Raw genomic sequence first — 18,853 nt, forward strand, 5'->3', positions numbered from 1 at the left:
ATGTATATAAAAAAATAAGCTGTGGTACATTAACACAAACTTTTGATAAAAGTAGATTTCTGAAGCTGCAGTTAGCCGATTTTTCGAAAATTAGAAAGCAAATTATTTAAGCTTTATACAGTCTTAGATTATGCTGTAGATTCATTATTTATTCAACGAGATTAAAATTGAAAATTAGAAAACGATTCCAAAAACACTTAATTTTTAAAATCGTTTTCTAAATAAATTTTTATGCCATTTTAAAGTATGATTTTTAAGAATCTGTTTCACCCATTTTTAGAGGTAAAGAATTATTCTACACAGTCAAAGTTAGCTGATTTTGACAAATTTGAAAACGAATTACAGAAAATATTAATGCATTATCTTTTCCTATTTTAAACGAAAAGAGAAAATATCCTTAAAGATATATAGTTCTAATATCTGAATTAACATTTTAAATAATGCTTTGAATATAGGAAGTAAATCAGTAACTGTAACCATGACAACTAATAAGAACTATTACCTTGAGTACTGCTGAAACTATTAAATAAAAGGTCAGATGTGAAAAAGTTAAACGGAAAGATATGAATGAGTCATTGAACTTACTTTTTTTAATATTCACAGATGTTCGCCATTATTGCACGCGATAAAGCAAAAGGAAACTGTGCAGCTAAATTCAGTTGTACCTTTAGTGACATCACAGTAAAAATATCAGCTATTTCTCAGAAAGTGACTCACTACTTAACAAGTCGTTTTATCTATGCTTGTGTCATACAATAAATATCATTAGTTTCTGTGGTTTCACTAATCGTAATTTTGTTCTTACAAAGATAATTAATAATATCGCAGTACAATCACAGTCCAATGTAACTAGATTGGTATGCAAGATAATTTTACGCAAAAAATTGGAAAACTTTAAAAAAGTAAAGCTTTTTAACATTAAAATTATCATAAATTACTATTATAATTACTATCATAATAATAAAATAATTCGTAAAATTTTAGTGTTTTGTATTTACGTTTAGAAGCGAAAAACGTTCTTTTTTCTCCAGTTGTCTTCTCTGCAGTATTCTTTTCTTCATTTTTCTATGCAACATATTTTGCCAATATGTATTTCAATATTTTATAAAATTCTTATTGTTCTTTTTTGAAATTTTGGCGATGCTATCAAATAGTCACTATGAACAAGGAATTGAGATTTAGATCATGCATGTCAAATTCGATACCCTATTCATATTAACTGGTCCATTTCACCGCCAAAATGCTAAAAGTATCAATGAATTAACAAAAAAATCAAAGCAATAAAAAGCATATATTAGTAAAATAAAAGCAGTGTCGATAGTGGCCAAAAATGTGCTAAATGAGGAATCAAAAAGTATTGTAGCTATTGCATTTAAACATAGATACAAAATACTACATTTCTATAAAATGTTTTTACTTTTATTATCCTTGGTGAATTGTTATAATTTTAATGCCGAAAACTTTTACTTACATGAATAATTTTCCGATGATTTTATGTTGGTAAAGATTAAATTCAGTTGCTCACAATTATGACATTATTGTTTGTATTCAAATAAAATACAAGAAACACGAAAAGAAAAGTATTTAAAGGCTACCATGCATTTTTTTCAGAGAACAAAGTACTTTTAATTATAACATAATTACTCTCTTATAATTCTTCCTTTTGCTCTCCATGACATAATCCATTAAACCCGTGGATTTTATTTATTTCAACTGTTGCTAATAAAAATAAGGTTGTTATTTAAACTGTTATTCTGGCTTTAAATACCCATAAAAACTAAATTCTGCTTCTTGAGGAGAGAAGGATGCTTTGCTGAAATTATTACTTACGTATGTCATAGTTATCAAAACAAACATTATAAATTAATATTTGATTGTGCTGTTTTTTCGTCATTTGCAATATTCAATGGAGAAAGTAGAGAAATTTTTATTATTATTAATAATAATATATATAGAAAATATGAAGAAGAGGATTAATTAAATAGAATAAAAGAAAAAGAAAATTTAAAAAAAATTTAATCAAAATCCGGAGAAAAAAAAATACTATCTCTTCATCAGCCCACACGATTATATCCACAAAAAGGAGTGCTTTCTAATATTGTATCAATATAGCCAAATCAAAATATATCAATACAGAGTGTGAGGACCACTCAAAAATTTTTTGAAATAAAATCAAACACATTGAGTAAAAAATATCAACTTAAAAAAACGGAAAATAAAACTTAAAGAAAAAACATAACAAAACACAAAACGAAATCTATAAAGCCAGTAGCGAGTTCAAATGAACTTACATCTACTGGAAAATTTTCAATAATGAAATTGAAGTAATTGCGTAAATTGAGGTAAAAGCGTAAATAGAGGGGTTTTGTTTCATAGCGCGTTTTATAGATAGCCTGCTTTCATAATGATGGCAAAATAAATAATTCAAGCTTTCTTACATCATGAAGTTGAATTGAGTTTATTATGTTTCTCAAAATCTAGAATTCAAATATTTAGTTTTACAAAATTTCAAGTAGCATCCATAATCATCTTCCTTAAAATATAGTTTTAGAATCCTTGCCAAAAATTAAATTTGAAAAATATTCACATTGAAGGGTCAGTAATTGGTATTGAAATAAAAAAGCTATCAAAATCTGTTGAATCACTAGTGAAGAAAGTGGAAAGAAAAACACCTCTGGCTATCTAACAGGTTATAATGTTTTCAAACCTCGCTATAGTGAACACGGTTTATAGTGAACTCCCGGATATAGTGAACGAAATGTTCGATCCCGTGCCTTGGTATACACGTATAATGTTATTTTTGGTGGATATAGTGAACCAAAAAGGTGACGAAGTTGGATACAATGAACTTAGACAGATTTTTTTCTTCATTTTTTTTGTAAAAATTTTTAAATTTCTAATTCAAAATGAATACATATACCGATTTTTGAAATCATCAATAGAGGGGAATGTAGCCATAAGCATTTTTTCTTGTTTGCTTCTTTTATCTCACTTGCTGTCACTAAGGTGTCAGTGAGATCAAAGTGCATTTTCTGTCAAAGGGAATGAGTCATTATTGGTCAAAGAGTTGGACACTAATATGTGTTGATTTCAACTCCTTTTTGCTCTCAGTTCAGTTTAAAAAATCCTGCAAACAAGTGTCTTAAATTTAACTATGGCGAGAAGTAAACGTAAAACGTTCTTCATTGATGATAAAATGGGCATAATCAGAAAAATTGAAAATGGATGCAATCAAGCTCATTTGCAGAGAATATAAACTATCCAAATCTGCAGTTTGTAACATATGAAAAAATAGGCAGTTAATAATTTCTGCTCATGAAAAAAATTTAGATGCCAGAAAAAAGTTGAGAGAAGCAGATCATAGGGATGTGCTGAAGAAGCATTACTGAAGTGGTTCAGCATTCGAAGAAGCCGCAATCTCCCAGTCTCTCAACAAATTTCAATGAATTTGCTAAAGTGATTTTATGAGACTACTTTTATGTGCTAAATTGGCAGGTTAGACAGGTTTAAAAAGCGGAATAACAGAAATTCAGGAAAAATTATCTGAGAGTTGGGAAGTGTTTCCATATCTGTGTTGAAGATTGCTCATCAACTAGAGATTACTAAATTTTTTCTGTACGCAAGACGAAGAGTAATAAAAAAAAATAAAAAATTTTCTGCTTCTACGTAATATTTTTTTTCCAGCGATTTATTTGAATAATGTGTAATAAAAGGGTGGATTCAAGGAACCATTGGTTAAGTTGCCTGCGTAACGGATATAGTGAACTCCCGGTTATAGTGAACCGAAATGTCGGTCCCTTGAAGGTTTACCATAGCGGCGTTTGACTGTATTTCGATAGTGAATTTGTTTGTTTTTTTCTTCTTGTTTTCGTATTATGTAATTTGCGACCACTATGGGTTTTTTTTATTTCTTTTTTTATAAGTATTCTAAAAGCTTATACCAAGGACAGCAAATACGGATAATATTATTGTATATTTACGTAAAGTAGGATAAAATATTTATTCAAAAAATTACTTCACAAAAAATTCTTGAACGTTGAATAGAACATGGACTTTAAGACATTTGCTTAATTGGGAATACTGTAAAAGGATGTGTTTTACTCATTTTTTGAAAAATATTGTTTATTTTTCAAACACTGCAGTATAACAATTGCTAAATAATGATGATGGAACATAAGACGGCTTGACTAAAGGCCAATACAAACTTTCAAATCCTTTTAATGAATTTAATTCTCATAAAATCTGATTAAAGTGGCGCAATAAATTAGATAGCCTTGTTCTTATTTTTATTAGAAATATTTTGAGGGTCAGATGAAAAGATTTAATAGGACGCATTTCAATTAGTACTCTAATTGAAATTATATTTCAGCTAATGATGTTATTTTTCAAGCAATAATGAAAAGTGACATCATTAGCTGAAATATTCATTTGCAAAGAATTTTTAAACTTTTTTATTATAAAGCTGATTAGCTTTGAAATACTTTAGAACCTTCGTTAATGACGCAAACATTATAAAAATATAAATATTGTGGAATTTTTAAATGTAAAAAAAAGAGGAAGAAAAATGTTATACTGTGGAACTCTCTTACAACGAACCCAGACCTAACGAAAAAATCAAACATACAGTCGAGTCCCGATTATCCAAGCCCCAATTATCCGGTTTTCCGCTTTAACAGAGCTAGGAAATATTTCAAGGTTTTTTTTATTCAAGTTTACTTCTTATTTTTAAAACTACCGCCGAAAAAATATCTCAATTTTATTTTCCAAACACTCAGGAAAACGAAATCCAACAACTTGATCCGATGAAATGATTATTATCGTCAATAATGAAAATGATCCAATACAATGATTATTATCGTCAATAATGAAAATGATCCTATGAAGTGATTATTATTGTCAATAATGAAAATGATCCGATGAAATGGTTATTATCGTCAATAATGAAAATGAATCTAGCGAAGATGATGAAGACAGCGACGATGAAATTCAAAATATAAAAAACCTCTCATACAGATGGACTAAAAGCTATCGAAAGTGCTATTGAATAAATATGTAGAACAACAAAAAGATGCGTTACCAGCCTTTCTGTTATCTCTAAAAAAAAATAGTTAAACATTGCTGCAGAAAAGCTTCAAAGTAGTGAAAACAAAAAACGATTAAGTACATTTTTAAAAGCCGCAATGGCTCAGGGGATAGAGCGTTTGCCTTCCAATGAGGCGAACCGGGTTCGAATCCCAGTCGATACGAATTCCGCATTCGGCTTGCACTGACCTCAGTACTGACTTAAAATATTCTCAGTGGTAGACGGATTATGAGTTAGAGTCCTCTTGCCGTCAGACTAACCGTGGGAGGTACTCGTGGTCTTTCTCTCCATGTAACGCAAATGCGGTTTAGTTCCATCAAAAAGTCATCCACGAAGGCAAATTTCTCCCAATACTTGATACAGGAGTTTCCTTGTCTTCTGGATTGGGTTGAAAATTACAAGGCCACGGCGTTGAGCATTAGTAGTCGTAAACCCTAAATTGGGTCAGCTGCTCTTTAATTCTCGTAAAGTAAACTCTAAATGTTTTTAAGTAAGCTTTTTATTATAATATGAATTGTATGTGGTGCACTAGTATAAATTTTGTATTTGTTAAATATATTGCATTTATACCTACTCTTTTTCTTTCCTTTTTTTTATAATCTTCGCTTTAATCGAGTTTTTCGGTTATCCGAGTTATTCGTGATCCACATTAACTCGGATAATCGGGACTCTACTGTACTTGGTGAAATGTTAGCCTATTGAAACATAACTCGTTTTTAACGGGCAAATCCCAGCTTTTGCAAGGAGCATTTTGTGGCTGAGGAAGAATTACACGACTTAGATAATGAGTAGAAAAGAATTTGAAAGTTACGTTTCTTCTGACGATAATATTATTACTTTCGAGATACTTGTTATCAAGGAGGATATTGTAGCTGAAATTCAAGCAAAAGTAGATGGGAAAAATTTTGAAAACTAAAATGATAAAAACGGGTGTGAAGAATTTCAAGCAGAACCACCCTCAAAGTAATCAATGTTTTTTTTTTTTTTTTTTTTTTTTTTTTAATGCGCAGAAAGAGTTCAAACATTTTTCGAGAGGAGATCATGAAAGTGGCCATGAATCTTATCCGAAGAACAATAACGCAGCAAAGAGACAATATATCAGTTCAAAGCAAAACTATCTTCTTTTGTACTGTATGAAAATAGTAAATAAATAAAGCAAGTACAATTTTGTAAGTAAGGATGAACTTCAATGATTTTTCACGAACTCTTTTTTCACGAAAACTCGGTTATAACGAGCAAATAACTGTAGTTTATTACTATCTGTAGTTTATTAGAAACGGTTTCCACCTGAAGATGAGGGATTTTCCAAAAAATGGCATTATAATATGTAAAAATGAAAAGTAACTTAAAAAATTTATTTTAGAGAAAAATGTTTCTCACTCATGCTTATCTTTAAAATGGCTTTACACATTTTGCTCTGAATCGTTAATTTTTTAAAGAGGAGCAACAAAAAGAAGTGTTTACAAAGGGCAAAATTTCAGAATATGTAAGCCTACAATGGGCGAATAAAAAAATGAAATAAAAAAAATTTACCTCTCATGAGCTTTTAATTTTTTGAAGCGAAATATATCCTGCTAGTATCTATCTTAATAACAGTATCTTACAGAGTTGTGGTGGCTCAGAGAAAAGAAAGTTCGCCTTCCAATGACGTGAGTCGGGCTGGCGGATGGCTGATCAATAGGAATTCCGCACCCAGCTCGCACCGACCACTGTGCTGACGTAAAATATTCTCAGTGGTAGACGGGTCATGGGTTAGAGTCCCCTTGACGAACCTTGGGAGTTTCTTGCTGTCTTTCTCTCCATGTAACGCAGATGTGGTTTGTTCCACCAAAAAGTCCTCCACGAAGGTAATATGTCCCCCAATACTTGATCCAGTAGCTCCCTTGTCTTCTGGATGGAGTTCAAAATTACAAGGCTACGAAGTTGAACATTCCTGGCCGTGAACCCAAAATTGGGTCGGCTTTCTTAGCATGGCAGTAATAAAAAGTTTCTATTTTGTAAAAAGTGTACTAATATGTATGCGTACTACATGTATGTATTCTAAGTGCACTACAAAGCATTAATTTCCATGGTGCTATTCATTTAGAACAAAGCTGTAAATTTTCCCAAAACTTCGAGAAAAACAATAATCTTTGCTCTTGAAAGTTGCCTAATATGAAAAATAACATAAATTTATTGAAAATTTCTGGAAAACTTTGTATTTTTTTAGATAAATAATTTTCACACCTATTTAACTTTAAAATGATATCTAACACTTTTCTTTTGAGTGGCAATTGTTTCTAAACATGGCAGTCATACAAAAATATCTACTTTGGTTAAAAATGCACTGATATGTAGTACAACAATAGACACATAAAAAATTGTTCAAAATATTTTTTTTTAAATTATTGGTAAAAAAATAGTAGTTATTTCCTGGAAATGCTTATTAGAATCTTTAAGAAAAAATAGATAATTAGCTGAAATTCTAGTTAGGAATGATAATTATAATAATCTTTATATATTTCTCTTATTTGGCACCATAAACTCGGGTGTTTCTCAATTCACCAAATATCCTAAAGAAACAAACAAGCCCTACCGGATGCGATATTCCACTATGACTAACTCTGGGGCACTTCTTCGCCAAACTGCGCGATAACTGCTTAATTGTTATGCGCGCATATCTACGAAAGAGTCTGTGGCAACCCTTCACTGTAAATAAGGAACATCGTCTTTTTAAACTTGATTATCGTTTTTATTTTTACTATCGTATTTATTTTTATTTAATTTTCCCCTTCTATTTGAGCTTAGTGTTGATAAAAGATGCAAAGAATAATTGTTTGGTTGAATACCTGATACATGCAGAAAAGGTGCAGGCAAATATTTGGTAACCAATTGCGACTCGTAAATTCTATTTCGGCCAAACTACTATACATTGATTATAGTTTAAACAGCTTTTTAAATTAAAGCATTCTATTTGCAAGTTTTCCAAAAGGTATTAAGTATAATTACAAATTTATTATAAATGTTAAATTTTAATAACGTAAGAGAATATACCTCTTAGAAACAACTTTTTACCATGCTATTTCTTTTACCATTTTTGCACATTTTTTCCCACAATATATAAATATTTATTATGACATTCGGAAAAGGAAATCAGATGGTTATCAAATTTATAACTATATTTAAAATTTAATTAATTTGATATGCTTTTATATTTAAAAATTAATAAACACTAAAAATTTATTATGCATAAATACAACTGTAAGATTACCCACCACTAGATGGCGCTACGAGATATGAATAAAACTTAAGAATTAATTAAAAAAGAATCTCTCTCGTTTTAGCGTGGTGTAGAAAGGATTAGAATGTTTTGGGAAGGAGAGAAGCGTTTTTGACGATGTCATTTACAATTATTGTTATATACTTAATTTTATGTTTGTGATGTAGCATAATTAGGTATTTAAATAAATTTGTTTTATGCCAAGAAAGGTTTAGCGTGAAAATTATTTCACACTATGAAAATTGTAAAAGAATCTGCAAGTTTTACTACAACCCATGGATTTTGTTGCTCAAAATACATCAATTGATATCGAAATGTATTTATGTTCGACCAAATCGAATATATTTGGTTTTTGAGGCAAATAAGCAAAATAATTTTTGCATTATTACTATTAATTCTAATTTACCATATCTTTTTCACTTCATAAATTTTAAAAAAATTTTAGTTTCTCAGAACATAATCAAAGACAAATGATTTCAAATGTGTTTTATAATTAAAAATTCAAGATAATCTAAATAAATGAAAAAAATTAAAAAAGCACTTTTAAAAGATATGCATGTGCATGAAAGAAAAGAATTCTCATTTCATTTAAATTTTAGTACATAATCATTAAAATAAAATGTACTCATTGAATTGCAGCATATTTAGTATTTCTCTCAACATTTTGTGGTTGTCTAAATGCTACACCATATAATTAAGCAATATATTTTATTTGTGAATCAAGTTCTGTTTAAAAATTTTTACTCTTTAAACAAAATTAAACGTGATCGCACCCTAATTAGTGTATAATTACAATATTTTATGTTTCACCTAAAGATTTAAAAAATGTGACTGACCCAGTTTGAACATTGTAGGTTAATATATGGGAACCATACTGCCCAAAGCAGAAAATATTAGTTATTAAGCAAATTCACTTAGGAAAAAATGCTTAGTGACTGTTTACAGGATATTAACTTTCTACTGGAATGAAATGTTGATAATTTCATATTAAAACGGTGAGACTATACTAAGAATCGTTGGGTTTTCTTTTCGAGGAGTACCATTGTTTCTTGCTGGTAAAAAAAGTTGGTCGAAATTAAAGTAAAAACTAGGCAAAATTTAAGACACTGAAAGCAACCATAGTGAAATAATTCGTTATTTTTCTGCATTGAGTTTTAAATTAAATTAAAATAAAAATTATTACTAAATGTATTAGTTTATCCTTATTCACCATTACAGTAAATTGGATTGTATTTAACTCATTTTTAAGACATTTTTTATTCAGATTTTAAATACTTATTATTATTAATATGACTAGTAACTAATAAGTAAATATTTAAATAATTGGCATAGATAAAATTGTTCGTATTAATTCAGGTCTTATTTTTGATATTGATGAGTTATTTTTTAAATTGCAAAGAAGAAATCAAGAATAATTTTCAACAACTGATTGAAATATGGATATATTAGCCGTAATTTTTTATAAAAGATATGGTAATTGTTGTTTAGGTTTAGTGCTAAACTTCTTGATATTAATTATTTTTGTAGCAAATTTATAAAAAAAAAATTCAGCATTTAGTTCTAAGCGGAAATATGATTCTATAGATGAAATCATAAATGGTTGAAATGTTTATTTATAAATATAATGAAATTGCGTTGCGCCACGTAAATACAAACATATAGTTGTATAATTTATTACTGCTCCATTTTTACGTTACTTGAATTAAAAAAGAAGTTGCGTTATATGAAACAATTAACGTGAAACTAAAACATACGAAAAATACAATTTATATATCTTAAGTAATTTTATTGTTCATTTAAATTAACAAATTTTTGTACAAACGAGTTCCACCGATCATTCCATAAACAAACACTACTTTCACTCGTATAAAAAAAATAAATAATAGCGGTTGAAGTTTAATCTCGTACGATTCGAGAAAGCTTGAGATTCATTGATTTGGCGGGTTAAGAATTCGCACGCCAAACAGTGCCAATTGGAGTGCCCCAGAGTTAGTCAAAGTGGAATATCGCCTACCGGATGTCTTGAGGTACTTTTCTGACGTCATAGCATTGACGTGACTATTTCTTTCTTTTCATTTTTTTTGGCGTCCCGGGTTTGTTTGTATATACTTGGTAGCGTTTGAAAATTAGCTATATGGGTCCGACGATAACTCAGAGTCACAAAATTCTCAATATAATAAAAATAAAAGTTCTCAAAAATCTCATAAGCGGACTGTAATAATTAAACACCACTTTATTAACACAAGTCAATTAGAGAAACGCTGTTTTCACACATCCGAGCTCTTCGGATTCATAAGATACACTAATTTTTCATAGATGGCGCTTCTGGCGTCAACATATCGCCGGGCGTTGAATGACGCAGCATTCAACAAAATAGAAATAAAAACAAAACACAAATAAAAACAAACCAAAAAAATATAACAATAAAACATAAACATATATCAACACAATTTTTAATTAACATGAGGCAAAGTTACTAATTTAATTACTGGCCTTTTAAATGTACCATTTTTATCTTTAAGAGTTACAACTCTGGTTCTGTTATCCTTACCTGGATGAGTATTAATAACCCTTGCTAAATTCCATTTTAAATGACAATACACATCTGGATTTTTTACTAATACTAAATCACCTTCTTTTATATCTATGTTACCCTTGTACCATTTAGGTCTATTTAAAAGCTTATTAAGATACTCTACTGACCATCTTTTCCAAATATGTTGAGTCATTTTTTGAACCAATTGCCATCGGCTAAGACGATTCATTGGAACCTCAGTATAGTTAGGTTCAGGTATTGCTACTAAAGTAGAACCAATAAGAAAATGAGCAGGTGTTAGTGCTTCAACATCATTTGGATCACTTGAAAGAGGACAGAGTGGTCTAGAATTTAAGACTGCTTCAATTTGAACTACGAAAGTTAAAAATTCCTCGTAACTTAAGATTGTTTTTCCAACTACTCGTTTAAGGTGATATTTCAGAGACTTTACACTTGATTCCCATAATCCTCCAAAATGTGGAGTAGAAGGGGGATTAAAATACCATTTAACTCCTTCATTAGTCATAAAATTTTCTATTTCCTTTTTACTCTCACATTTAAATAGTAATTTAAGATATGACTTTAATTCTCTATTTGCACCTATAAAATTTCGGCCGTTATCACTAAAAATCTCAGAAGGTTTGCCTCTTCTAGATACAAATCTTTTAAAAGCAGCTAAAAATGCAGCTGTTGTTAAATCATTCACTATTTCAAAATGTACAGCTTTTGTTGTGAAACAAACAAAAACACAAATAAATATCTTTTTTACCTGCTTACTTCTACCAATAAAGCTTTTAACTACAAATGGTCCACAAAAGTCAAGTGCAGTTCGAGAGAAGGCTCTAGAAATGGTTACTCTAGCAGCTGGTAAGTCAGCCATTTGCTGTGGTTTAGAGCTAGAACTTACCTTTTTACACACAATACAATTAAAGACAATTTTTCTAACAACATTTCTTGCTGAAACAATCCAAAATTTTGATCTTATAAGAGATAATGTAGTTTCTGCACCTGCATGAAAATAAAGAATATGAAAATAATTAATCACTGTTGAAGTAAAATTATGTTTGGTAGGCAGAACCATTGGATGTTTTTGAGATTCACTTAAGTCACTGTTTTGAAGTCTGCCACCAACTTTCAGAATTCCATTTTCATCTAGAAAGGGACACAAATTTAAAAGTTTACTATTGTTAGGTATTGGTAAGACTTTTTCCAAACACTGAATTTCAGTCACAAATGAAGTACGTTGAACGTTTCTTACAACACACAACAAAGCTTGAGAAAGTTCACTTGTTGTCAACGTTCCACGGGTAGGATGCAATGGATTCAAAGAATTATGCAAGAATCTCTTGCACCAAGCCACAATTCTTAAGATTTTCATGTAAGAAGAACATTCATTAATAACACTTAGAGGCTCAAATGTGTTAATTAGGGCACAAATTTCACTAACTACTGGTGGTTTTAATTCTCGAAGAAACAGTTCATCAGACTCTACAGATATATTATCCGTGCAATCATCTACTGACGATTGTTGCAGAAATAGAGGGCCACTCCACCACAAGTCACATGTTTTAAGTCTCAATGGATCGATACCTCTGGAAACGAGGTCGGCAGGGTTCTGTTTTGAAGCAACATGATGCCACTGTTCACTCACAGTTAATTTTTGGATTATAGAGATTCTATTGGCAACAAAAGTCTTTAGGTCTCTACACTCTTTTCTCATCCACGCCAGAACGATAGTACTATCTGTCCAGTAACAAGTTTTAGAAACCTCTAGCTGCAGGGCACTTAATACTTTCCTCATTAGTTTCACCAACAAAACTGCTGCGCAGAGCTCTAGTCTAGGTATTGAGACACACTTCAGAGGAGCTACTCTGGATTTACTGATAAGTAGCTTTGTTTTTGAATCACCAAGAGAGTTGATGGATTTAGAATAGATTATTGCACCATACGCCATTTCTGAGGCATCGGAAAATCCATGTAATTCTACGATGAGAAATTGTTCACTGAGAATCCATCTTGGGACACTGATTGAGTTCACTGCACTCAAGGAATTAAGGAAACTGTGCCATTCGGCGCTTTCTTTAACTGGAAGAGCATTACACCAATCCAATTTTAATAACCACAGTTTTTGTAAGAACACTTTAGCTCTAGTGATGATTGGTCCCAACAAACCAAGGGGATCATAAATTCGTGCGATTTGAGAAAGCACTGTTCGTTTAGTAAAAACCTCACTTTGGTCAATTATTACATTAAACCCAAAACTGTCTTGTTGTGGTTTCCAAAGCACACCTAATGTTTTAGTTTCATTAGTAAATGAATAACTCGATTCATTAGTTTCATCACGGAGAAGGAATTTGTTATTAGCTGACCATTTATGAAGCTCCATTCCTCCCTTTTCTAACAACGATATAAGCTGTTGTTGAATGTCTCTTGCTTGTTTTAAACTCTCTGCACCGGAGACTATATCATCCATATATACATCATGTAACAACACAATTGATGCTAATGGGAAGTCTCTTCCTTCATCTCTGGCTAACTGCTGCACTGTCCTAGTTGCCAAAAAGGGAGCACTTGTTGTGCCATAGGTAACAGTAGACAGTTTATACACTTTCACTGGATCATTAATCTCTGCCTTAAATAAAATTCTCAATAAATCTCTTTGGCTATGATCTACAAGTATCATGCGATACATCTTTTTGATGTCAGCAACAAAGGCAAATTGATGTTTTCTAAACCTAAGCATGATGCACAATAAATCATCCTGAATTATACCTCCGTTGTACTGTAAACAATTTAATGATTTTCCAGTAGAAGTTAATGCACTTGCGTTAAACACAACTCTCAAAGGGGTACTTTTGGATTCAGGTCTAAACACGCAATGATGAGGAATATAATACTGCACATCTGGTTCTTCAGACTCTTGTACTTCCTCCATATGACCCATATTTAAATACTCTAACATAAATGCTTTGTAAAGTTCACAAAATTGAGGTTCTCTAACAAGGCGATTCCATAACGAATTCAAACACTTTACAGCTTTTTTCTTAGATTCACCCAGACACGACGGATCTTCTCTAAAGGGCATTTTAACAACATATTTTCCACTCTCAGTTCTTGAATAATTTTCAAGAAAATGCTCTTCACAAATTTCAGCTTCTTTAGTTTTAGAAATTTCAGATTCTCTCTCTACATCTTCTATTTCCCAAAAAGTTTTTAAGGTTTTTTCTAACTCATAATTATCTGTAACCAGCCCACAATGTATTTTATTTTCGTTTTTGGTCGGAAGACTCCCACTGACAATATACCCGAAAACGCTATTTTGTAATCTTAAATTTGTATCCTGAAGGAAAATTTGACCCGATTTTAAGATTTCATAAAAGTGTTCTGCTCCTAACAACAAATCAATAGGACTCGGAATAAAGAATTTTTCATCTGCTAGTTTAATATTATTTAGCGATAGAATATTTACATCAAGAGGATTAGCTGGTGTAAGTTCTGTAATTTTAGGAATTACTAAAAAATTTAAGTTTAAATCAAAACTCTTATCTCTATTTAAAATAGTAGCATTAACTTTCGATTTTATGCTCAGAGACATATTATTTATTCCCGATACAGTTATATTTGTACTTGACCTATTTAAACTAAGAGAATCTGCTAACCTTTTACTCATAAAATTAGAATTCGCTCCCACGTCTAATAATCCTCGAACTTCAAAACACTTATTTGATTCATCTTTAATCACACAAACAAAAGTGCTGAGTAAGACTGTTTTTAATTCCTTTCCCATTGTAGCAGAAGAAAATATATTTTCCCCACCCTCACAGACGACAGGCGTCTCATAATTCACAGGCATTTGGAAAATTGGTGCGGAAGAATTCAAGGACGATTGAATGTTCCTATTTTCATTACACATTTGATTCGAAACTATTTCTTTATTTATTTTTTGCTCTCGCGGAAAGTGAAGAGAAATATGATGCCTTTTTCTGCAAATACTACAAGAGATTTTGTTTCTACACTCACTTACTTTATGATTATTTAAACAGTTAAAGCATAAATATTTCGATTTAACGAACTCAACTCTGTCACTTACAGACATATTTTTATAAATAGTACATTTATACAAAGGATGAATTTCATCACATAAAATACATTTAGTATTTTTTACATCCGTTAGAAACACTTTTGACATAGTTCTCGAATTATTTTTATAACTCATTCTAGCATTATCAACTACGGGTTTCCCCCTAGAAGTATAGAATAAATCAATCTCCTTAGCTAATTCAACAGGTTTAAACCAAGAACTTGCTTGTCTTACATTTATAAAGCACATAACCTCTCTATCAAGTGTTTGATTAATTTTATCAGATACTATTAATTGCTTCAAAGTTTCGTAGTCAGTTACATTTTTTAACTTTAAATAATATTCCCAACTCGTTATTAATCTAGACGCGAACTGCACGTACGTTTCACTAGACATTTTTTGCGCTTTCCTAAAATTCTCTAAACAGATTTGGGGGGATGGCTCGAATTCTCTCAAAACTATAGTTTTAACTTTAGAATAATCTCCTAATTCGTCATCTTTAATGTATGTAATTACATTTGTGGCTTTTTCCCCTAACAGATTGAGAAGAATCTCAGCTTTACATTTCTCAGGGACATTTTTTGAAATAAAAGCTCTTTCTAATGACGAAAAGAAATATCCCCATCCTTCTGGTCTATTAGGAATTTTAAGAGTTAAAGTCCTCACACTTTTAATGAGAGAGTCTAAAGTTTCTACACTTTCGTTTTTTACACTATCAACAGGTAGTTCACTTTTAGATTCGATTCGCAATTTAGCGAGCTCAAGTTCCGATTTCACTCTTTCAGTTTTTAATTTTTCAATTTCAATTAATCGGATTTCATCACTTTTTCTTTCTTCGATTATGTTATTTGCTAACTCTTCAACTAACTCAGTGTTATTTTTATACGTATCAGAACTCTGAATTGCTGCCATTAGATCAACTATAGTTTTCAGATTAGAAATGTCTACATTAAGCTCGACAGCAAGCCGAACATAGTCCTCTTTTTTAGCACTTTTAAACATATTGAATTTCAATAACTAAATAATAAATCACGTACCTTTTATTAGGTATATTATCCACTAAATTTCACTACTGATAACTCCGATAGACAGGACCAACAAATGGGTCCGACGATAACTCAGAGTCACAAAATTCTCAATATAATAAAAATAAAAGTTCTCAAAAATCTCATAAGCGGACTGTAATAATTAAACACCACTTTATTAACACAAGTCAATTAGAGAAACGCTGTTTTCACACATCCGAGCTCTTCGGATTCATAAGATACACTAATTTTTCATAGATGGCGCTTCTGGCGTCAACAATTAGCTATACGTTAACTATTTATTTAGTTTCATTTTCTTAGGTTGTCTTACATAATAATTTAAGTAGTATTGAATAATTAAGCAGTACTTTAGGTATCTATTTAGAATGACTTATTATTTTTATAGAAATAAAAACTTAGCTACGAAATAGTTAATTTAGATTTATTTCTAGGCTTTTCTAAAACGGCTGTAGAAATTTAGCTGTGCAGCCTATTGTCAGGCCAATTATTGGTGACCAATCGTGCCTTTTTAGGGCAATCGCTTATACATTACACAATACTCAAGGTATGGTTCGAGAGGTGAGTGAGGAAGTGGTCAAACACGTAATCGAGCATTGGGATGTGTTTTCTATCTAATCTTACGCCAAAGTGGGAAATAATTTTAATATTACTACTGCCAACTATGCTGAAATGTGTCGAACTCATACTTACGGAGGTTTGTGTAATTTAATGGCTGCAAGGCAGATTTTAAATTATGATTAAAATACAATACATAAGGAACTTTGACAATATCAACGGACATCTCTTAAAAATAGTTCAAAATAAAATCATTAATTGATTACTTAATTTTTTTTTCTCCAGTTAAATTATTTTACAATCAATATTTTATAACTAATTTTTTAATGTTGACAAAATTAAAATGCGCCTTGGGATTCTTTAAGCTCTATCTTTAGATCTGCAGTGTTTAAAAAATGATCTTCAATTTCACCAGTGAACTACAGAAAATAATTGAAGTTAAGTTTTGTCTCTATCTGATATATAGAGAAACAAAATTGATGGGCTTCAGACAATGTAGTGATAAGTCACACATTTCCCAGAGAAAATTTTAAGTCTATTTCGTAGTAATGTTTTGATACAAATACTTAGTTTCCCGGAATTTTCACTAGATAAACACCGAAACAAATGACTGCTTAATAATAATCTTGGCGTTTTTCATCAAAAAAGCGTTTCGGAACGATTTGAAAACATGACTTATCATTACAGACTGAAACAAACTAATTGTCAAAACTGTAAAAAGTGATAGAATTTGCCGCCAAAACAAAAATTTTTCACTGGATAATGTGGAGTCTGAAAGCAAAGAATGAGACGCGAGAGAAAGTCTGCTGGGTGGAACTACCTGCACAAAATCGTTTTAAACAGATGGGTTGTCGGCACTGGTCCCATCTTCTTGGCCATTTAAATCTCCAGATCTCTCCTGCGTAGACTTTTTCTCGAGGGACATCTAAAATACGTCCTTTACTTGATGATCCTTGAATCGCGACTATAGCATCTCAAAGCTGTAGACGTTATTTAAAGGCTTGTAATTTATTAAACATAAATTCAACTTAAAATGAAACCTGTATTGCGGTTAGGGATCATTCATTTGAGCATTTGCTGTAAGGTATTGAATTATAAAGATTCTTTGTCCTTCATCATTCCTTCTGATTGGATAGTCCGTTTTTACCATGCCAGATCTCTTAAGCGCTTCGCCCTATGCTTTCCGAGCCCACATTGATGGTAAAAGTTGTTTGTTTTAGCAAGTACTTCTTACAGTTGGGACCATTTCCGCCTTCATAATACAGAAAATTTATCTCCGAAAAACAAATTTTGAAGCGAATAATAAAGACAAATTTCTTTCTCTGCATTAAATAACGGTCATGAACACTCTAAATTACAATCTAACTCCCCAACGTATTTTATATAGAGTTTACTGGTGTCATAAATAGGATATACTCTACCAAAAAAAAAAGAATCCAACTAAAGGGAGGCTCAAGGAATAAAGCACTCGTCTTCCAATAAAGTGACCCAAGTTCAAATCCCAGAGGTTGATACGAATTCTGCTCCAGTCTCACTCCAATTACAAAGCTTTTGTAAAATATCTTTAGTGGTAGACGGATCATGGGTTCGAAACCCTTTGCCGTTGGGCTAAGTTTGGGTGGGGGGTTTCGTTGTTTTCCTCTCCCTGTAACGCACAGGTTAGTTTCGCATTAAAAAGTTCTCCTCGGAGGCTAGTTTCTTACAATGCTTGATCCAAGAGCTACTTTGTCTTCTAGTTAGGGTTCAAAATTACAAAGAAAATTGATAGTTGTAAATCCAAAAATAGGTCGACAGTTTAAAATCGGTTATTAAAAAATAATAAAAATTAATAATACAAGTATTATCACTTTAGCGTAACTATGAGATCAGAGTCCCTTTTATACAATATTTTTTCTGATGCTTTAATCACAAGCAAAAATTCGCTTGCGCATTTTTTAATTAAAAAAAACAGTCTAATAATTACTAAAGCAATGTGTTAGATTATCGGAATTATATTTGAGCTAAAATATTAAATACAAAAAATTAGTTTGAAATTTATTTTTTCACTGATTTGAAAATTTGAGCAAATTTGAGAAATTATTGCTTGGAAGTAAACTGTGTTTTTAAGATATTACCTTTGACGCAGAAAAAGACACCTGTGTTTCATGTTGTATTTCATAACCATAAATTATTTAGAAACCGACATTATTCCCATATTTTGACCTAAATCAATACAATATAATGAAAAATGTGCTTACTAAAAATTCTGCGTCAAAAGGTTAAAAAGAAAAGTAAAAAACACTGCTAACAGTAT

General features: G+C 31.1%; 2 protein-coding genes across 2 annotated transcripts in view; both read right to left on the reverse strand.

Moving 5' to 3' along the window:
* The window catches only part of LOC107455859 (phosphatidylcholine:ceramide cholinephosphotransferase 1), a 76,957-nt gene extending 76,287 nt beyond the window's left edge, over window positions 1-670 (reverse strand). Inside the window, exon 1 of the mRNA XM_043045120.3 lies at window positions 586-670. The gene's annotated coding sequence lies outside the window, so the exon portion shown is untranslated. The remainder of the gene's footprint in view (window positions 1-585) is intronic.
* The window catches only part of LOC147804057 (uncharacterized), a 35,135-nt gene extending 19,174 nt beyond the window's left edge, over window positions 1-15,961 (reverse strand). The window contains exons 1-3 of the mRNA XM_087151400.1: window positions 15,828-15,961; window positions 11,479-15,737; window positions 10,894-11,391 (exon numbers count right to left, since the gene is read on the reverse strand). Coding sequence (XP_087007526.1) covers window positions 10,894-11,391; window positions 11,479-15,737; window positions 15,828-15,961 — 4,891 coding nt within the window. The remainder of the gene's footprint in view (window positions 1-10,893; window positions 11,392-11,478; window positions 15,738-15,827) is intronic.
* Window positions 15,962-18,853: the final 2,892 nt, after the last annotated feature.

This window comes from Parasteatoda tepidariorum, chromosome 9 (assembly GCF_982258835.1).
Source record: "Parasteatoda tepidariorum strain Cologne lab strain chromosome 9, Ptep-v5.0, whole genome shotgun sequence".
Taxonomy (NCBI): domain Eukaryota; kingdom Metazoa; phylum Arthropoda; class Arachnida; order Araneae; family Theridiidae; genus Parasteatoda; species Parasteatoda tepidariorum.